The 6,000-nt window shown below is 51.7% G+C and overlaps 1 protein-coding gene across 4 annotated transcripts in view; it reads right to left on the bottom strand.

The window, feature by feature from the left end:
* Window positions 1–2,212: 2,212 nt before the first annotated feature.
* Window positions 2,213–6,000, bottom strand: part of TUB (TUB bipartite transcription factor) — a 158,061-nt gene continuing 154,273 nt past the window's right edge. For all 4 annotated transcript variants that reach the window (XM_069738359.1, XM_069738362.1, XM_069738360.1 and 1 more), the window contains one exon: window positions 2,213–3,779. In XM_069738359.1, coding sequence (XP_069594460.1) covers window positions 3,646–3,779 — 134 coding nt within the window. In that variant the 3' untranslated portion in view covers window positions 2,213–3,645. The remainder of the gene's footprint in view (window positions 3,780–6,000) is intronic.

Genomic DNA, 6,000 nt, shown 5'->3' with positions numbered 1-6,000 from the left:
TATATACTACATGGCTGCTATATACTACGTGGACAGTACTATATACTACATGGCTGCTATATACTACGTGGGCAGTACTATATACTACATGGCTGCTATGTCCTCCTCACACCGCACACATAATCCCCCCATGACTCCGGTGCTGAGGGGGGCTCTGAGACCAGAGAATAACCACAGACCACCGGCTCCAGATATTTCTTTTTAATATATAATTCACTTCCAAAATAGTCATCACCGTCTTTTACAGATGCTAAAAAAAAAAACAAAACAATAAGTTTGCGGCAATTAAAGGCGAACTGTGCACCTGTCCGGGTCCCCAGCGACCGAAGGGTTAACGATAGAAAACAGGATGCAAAACGTTATAATCACGAGAATATCAGCGGTGACTGAAGCTCATTAGTAGAAACACAGGGAAAAAAGAACAAAGTTAAAACTGTAAAAAAACAAACAAACAAAAGAACGGAAGTGAGGCTCTGACGTTACATGGGGGAGGGGCTTGTGGCAAGGAAACTCCTCCCAAAACATTGATATCGGATGATTGGCCTGACCTCTGACCCTGAAAATGTTACAGACACCATTCTATAATTCAACATTTGGCCTCGAGGTGGCGCTGGGAGTAAAGTGAGACTGCACTGCTAGGATCAGCCTGCAGAGGTCACTATGGAGTAAGCGTGATTTGTGGAGTTTTCAGAGCAGAATTCTCAGGGAAAAGGCAGAAAATCGAGAAAAAAGTGGAAAATCATCTGAAAAATTATCACTCCAAAGCAGGAGCGCATCCCCAACACTTCTCCATCTTGGGCCCCACAGGGGCCTCCATTGCCTTCACTCCTGATCATAATTATGGTGGAAATCGCTCCAACTTGCTTGCTGTCAGTGGATAGAAACATTCATCATTTACATTCACAGGTTGAAAACTAATCGTGACTTAGTCCAGTTGCCACAGAGCTGAGCTTTTGTTACCATCTATCAGTCTGGACAATCCTGTCTGGATTCTGTCTTGTGCAGATAATTTGTTACACTGTGTCAGAGCTGTATGCTGTCTGTATAGTAACAAGCCCACAGTGGGGGTTGGGGGTGTGTGGGGTGCCCCTCCAGTTTTAGCGGTTCTTGGGCAGGACCGTATTTACCAACATATATATTGGGATATAAGCCTCCCACTATGGCCGGCCTCACACTACCGTGTTTTATGGACGTAAGAGAGGTGTCGAAAATACGGATTGCATACGGTACAATGATTCTTTATGGCCCAGCTCCTATCAGCCGTATTTTCCCAGGCTTGAGTTCATATGAGGACATCCAGCAGAGGGCGCATCACCGGGACTGAAGGTAACTACAGGTCACTGACCTACTTTCCATTCCTTCGCTGGGTTTTTACAGGCAGGAGCACAGCTGCATTAGCAGAGCTTCTGCTTGTAAAATTAGTTAACCCTTTCAGATGGATTTACAGCGTGGGACGAGACTGATCATCGGAAGGTATGGAATATTGTTGTTTTTTTTACATTTGTTCCAGGTGACAAGGGTCTTCAGGTGGATTACCAGTGTAATAAAATATTACAAAAACCTGTGTATTTATTTCATTTAAATACTTTTTAATAATGTGTGTGTGTTTTTTAACCATTTCATACTATCGGATTAATAATGGATAGGTGTCATAATTGACGCCTCTCCATTATTAATTTGGCTTAATGTCACCTTACAATAGCAAGGTGACATTAACCCTTCATTACCCCATATCCCACCGCTACACGGGAATGGGAAGAGAGTGGCCAAGTGCCAGAATAGGCGCATCTTACAGATGTGCCTTTTCTGGGGTGGCTGGGGGCAGATGTTTTTAGCTGGGGGGGGGGCAATAACCATGGACCCTCTCTAGGCTATTAATATCTGCCCTCAGTCACTGGCTTTACGACTCTGGTGGAGAAAATTGCGCGGGAGCCCACGCCAATTTTTTCCGCGATTTAACCCTTTAATAGAGCGCCCAAATTTTGCACATACACACTACTGACATTAGTAGTGTGGAATATGCAAAAAAAAAAAAAAGGTGATATGAGATGGTTTACTGTATGTAGTCATGTCTCATATCGTGTCTGGTTTAGGAAGGAGATAGCAAAAGCCGGTAATTGAATTACCAGCTTTTAAGCTGTCTCGCGCTGGATGAAATATTATATATATATATATATATATATATATATATATATATATATATATATATATATATATATATATATATATAAAAAATGACAGTATATATGTTTTACAATTTTTTTACACATGGATCCATTGTATAGCCGTATGTCGGTTTTGCAAGCCTGCGAGAAAAACACGCAGTACGGATGCCATACGGATTACATACGGAGGATGCCATGCGCAAAATACGCTGACACACCCTGCCTACGGAGTACTGACGGATCACCATTTTTTAAATTTTGGGGCGTATTACGGCCGTAAAATACAGACCGTATTTTTATACGCTGAGTGTGAGGCCGGCCTATGACACTGATCACTGAAAGCAAGCAGAGATCTTGAAGGTGACAAGGACACGGAACCACCACTTAGAGATGGGCAGGGGTCCGATCACCTATTGCATAAAGTCACGACAGCAGAAATTGGGAGACAGTATCTGATCTTTCCCGTGATTGGGCAGAGCACCCCGTTCTGCCCCCTGTGAATAGTAACCTATCCTCCTTGTGATTAGGCAGAGCGCCCCATTCTGCTGCCCCCCATGAATAGTAACCTATCCTCCTTGTGATAGGGCAGAGCGCCCCGTTCTGCTGCCCCCTGTGAATAGTAACCTATCCTCCTTGTGATTGAGCAGAGCGCCCCGTTCTGCTGCCCCGTGAATAGTAACCTATCCTCCTTGTGATTGAGCAGAGCGCCCCGTTCTGCTGCCCCCTGTGAATAGTAACCTATCCTCCTTGTGATTGAGCAGAGCGCCCCGTTCTGCTGCCCCCTGTGAATAGTAACCTATCCTCCTTGTGATTGGGCAGAGCGCCCCGTTCTGCTGCCCCTTGTGAATAGTAACCTATCCTCCTTGTGATTGGGCAGAGCGCCCCGTTCTGCTGCCCCTTGTGAATAGTAACCTATCCTCCTTGTGATTGGGCAGAGCGCCCCGTTCTGCTGCCCCTTGTGAATAGTAACCTATCCTCCTTGTGATTGGGCAGAGCGCCCCGTTCTGCTGCCCCTTGTGAATAGTAACCTATCCTCCTTGTGATTGGGCAGAGCGCCCCGTTCTGCTGCCCCTTGTGCTTCCATAGGTCAGTGGCGGCGTGTTAGTAACGATCTGTGCAGTTGCCATTAGTAAACTAGAAAGCAGAAAATCCCTCTCCAAGCTGCTGCCAGTGGGGGGCGCCGCCACTATCGTGGGGAATGGTGGGTCCGATCACCCCTCCCCCACCACCGGCCTCAATAGAAACAAATACAAAAATAAAATGACAATTTCCACGATTGTAGAATCCGGAGTTGAGCGCGGAAGGAAAGTTTCACAAACGCGTTTTCCTCCGCAGCGAGTGACCTCACGCCTATTTACAAAGCGACTTCTCCAGCGAAAGCGGCTGCGAGGACACGAGGCGCGCTGGTGTCCAGCCACAATACACACATACAGGCTCACTGTCCGGCCAGGAGGGTAAGACGGTGGCCTCGGCGTGGCCATTACTCGCACGCCAGTTTACTATCAAAGCTGGACAGTGCAATAGCAAAGGCCTGGAGCGCGCACATCGGGTAGTTGTAGTCCATTGTGAAGACGTCCTCCGCCACCCGACCAAACTGCATGACGATGTAATCCGCTGCAAGACAGAGAAGCAGGGTGAGATCGAGGTGAGTGCAGGGTGAGATCAGGGAGAGCGCAGGGTGAGATCGAGGTGAGGGCAGGGTGAGACCAGGGAGCGGGCAGGGTGAGATCGAGGTGAGGGCAGGGTGAGATCGAGGTGAGTGCAGGGTGAGATCAGGGAGAGCGCAGGGTGAGATCACGGAGAGGGCAGGGTGAGATCAGGGAGCGGGCAGGGTGAGATCGAAGTGAGGGCAGGGAGAGATCAGGGAGCGGGCAGGGTGAGATCGAGGTGAGGGCAGGGTGAGACCAGGGAGCGGGCAGGGTGAGATCGAGGTGAGGGCAGGGTGAGATCAGGGAAAGCACAGGGTGAGATCACGGAGAGGGCAGGGTGAGATCGAAGTGAGTGCAGGGAGAGATCAGGGAGCGGGCAGGGTGAGATTGAGATGAGGACAGGGTGAGATCAGGGAGCGGGCAGGGTGAGATCGAGGTGAGCGCAGGGTGCGTGCACGGTGAGATTAGGGAGAGCGCAGGGTGAGATCAGGGAGAGCGCAGGGTGCGTGCACGGTGAGATCACGGAGAGTGCACAGTGAGATGAGGGAGAGTGCAGGGTGCGTGCACGGTGAGATCAGGAAGAGCGCAGGGTGAGATCAGGGAAAGCACAGAGTGCGTGCAGGGTGAGATCAGGGAGATGGCAGGGTGAGATCAGGGGGAAGGCAGGGAGAGAGCAGAGTGAGATCACAGGGTGCGTGCACGGTGAGATCAGGGAAAGTGCACAGTGAGATCAGGAAGAGCGCAGGGTGCGTGCACGGTGAGATCAGGGGGAAGGCAGGGATAGAGCAGAGTGAGATCACGGAGAGGGCAGGGTGATATCGAGGTGAGGGCGGGGTGAGATCAGGGAGCGGGCAGGGTGAGATCGAGGTGAGGGCAGGGTGAGACCAGGAAGCAGGCAGGGTGAGATCGAGGTGAGTGCAGGGTGCATGCACGGTGAGATCGGAGAGAGCGCAGGGTGAGATCGAGGTGGGTGCAGGGTGAGATCAGGGAGAGCGCTGGGTGAGATCAGGGAGCTCACAGGGTGAGATTAGGGAGAGCACAGGGTGCGTGCATGGTGAGATCAGGGAGAGCGCAGGGTGAGATCACGGTGAGGGCAGGGTGAGATCGAGGTGAGGGTAGGGTGAGATCAGGGAGCGGGCAGGGCGAGATCGAGGTGAGGGCAAGGTGAAATCAGGGAGCGAGCAGGGTGAGATCGAGGTGAGGGCAGGGTGAGATCAGGGAGCGGGCAGGGTGAGATTGAGGTGAGGGCAGGGTGAGATCGAGGTGAGTTCAGGGTGCATGCATGGTGAGATCGGAGAGAGCGCAGGGTGAGATCGAGGTGGGTGCAGGGTGAGATCAGGGAGAGCGCTGGGTGAGATCAGGGAGCGCACAGGGTGAGATTAGGGAGAGCACAGGGTGCGTGCATGGTGAGATCAGGGAGAGCGCAGGGTGAGATCACGGTGAGGGCAGGGTGAGATCGAGGTGAGGGTAGGGTGAGATCAGGGAGCGGGCAGGGCGAGATCGAGGTGAGGGCAGGGTGAGATCAGGGAGCGAGCAGGGTGAGATCGAGGTGAGGGCAGGGTGAGATCAGGGAGCGGGCAGGGTGAGATTGAGGTGAGGGCAGGGTGAGATCGAGGTGAGCGCAGGGTGCGTGCAAGGTGAGATCAGGGAGAGCGCTGGGTGAGATCAGGGAGAGAGCTGGGTGTGCGCAGGGTGAGATCAGCGTAGTCGCAGAGTGAGATCAGGGAGCATACAGGGTGAGTTCAGGCTGAGCGCAGGGAACGCTCGGGGTGAGCACAGGCCACGGGGCAGCCTTAGAGCCCCGCAGCCAATCAGCTAGCTGCACTTTACTATGGATGTCCAGAGCTGTACTCACAATTCTCCTAGCTTCCTCTGGCTGCAGGCACTCTATTCTCACTGCTGCCCCCTGTAGATTTATTATGCTGCATACATGCTGACAGGGTAAAGCACTGCGAATCTGAGTGGCTGAAGTGTTCACCGGAAGTGACATCACTGCGCCGGCCCCAGAGGGGCATCTCATGGTCAGCAATACTACATTATGGGAGATGTAGTGTCTGCACCAGGCAGTTTTCTGCTACAGAAGAAACCACCCCACAATGCTCTGCAGAGAACGGGCATCATGGGAATACATCTCAGATTCCGGTGGGCAGCCTGCTGGCTTGTGAATGCAGCTCTGGATCTGACTA

Source organism: Ranitomeya imitator, chromosome 9 (genome assembly GCF_032444005.1).
Source record: "Ranitomeya imitator isolate aRanImi1 chromosome 9, aRanImi1.pri, whole genome shotgun sequence".
Taxonomy (NCBI): domain Eukaryota; kingdom Metazoa; phylum Chordata; class Amphibia; order Anura; family Dendrobatidae; genus Ranitomeya; species Ranitomeya imitator.
Note: the sequence above shows the minus strand (reverse complement) of the source record. Positions and strands in the feature narration are given on the sequence as shown.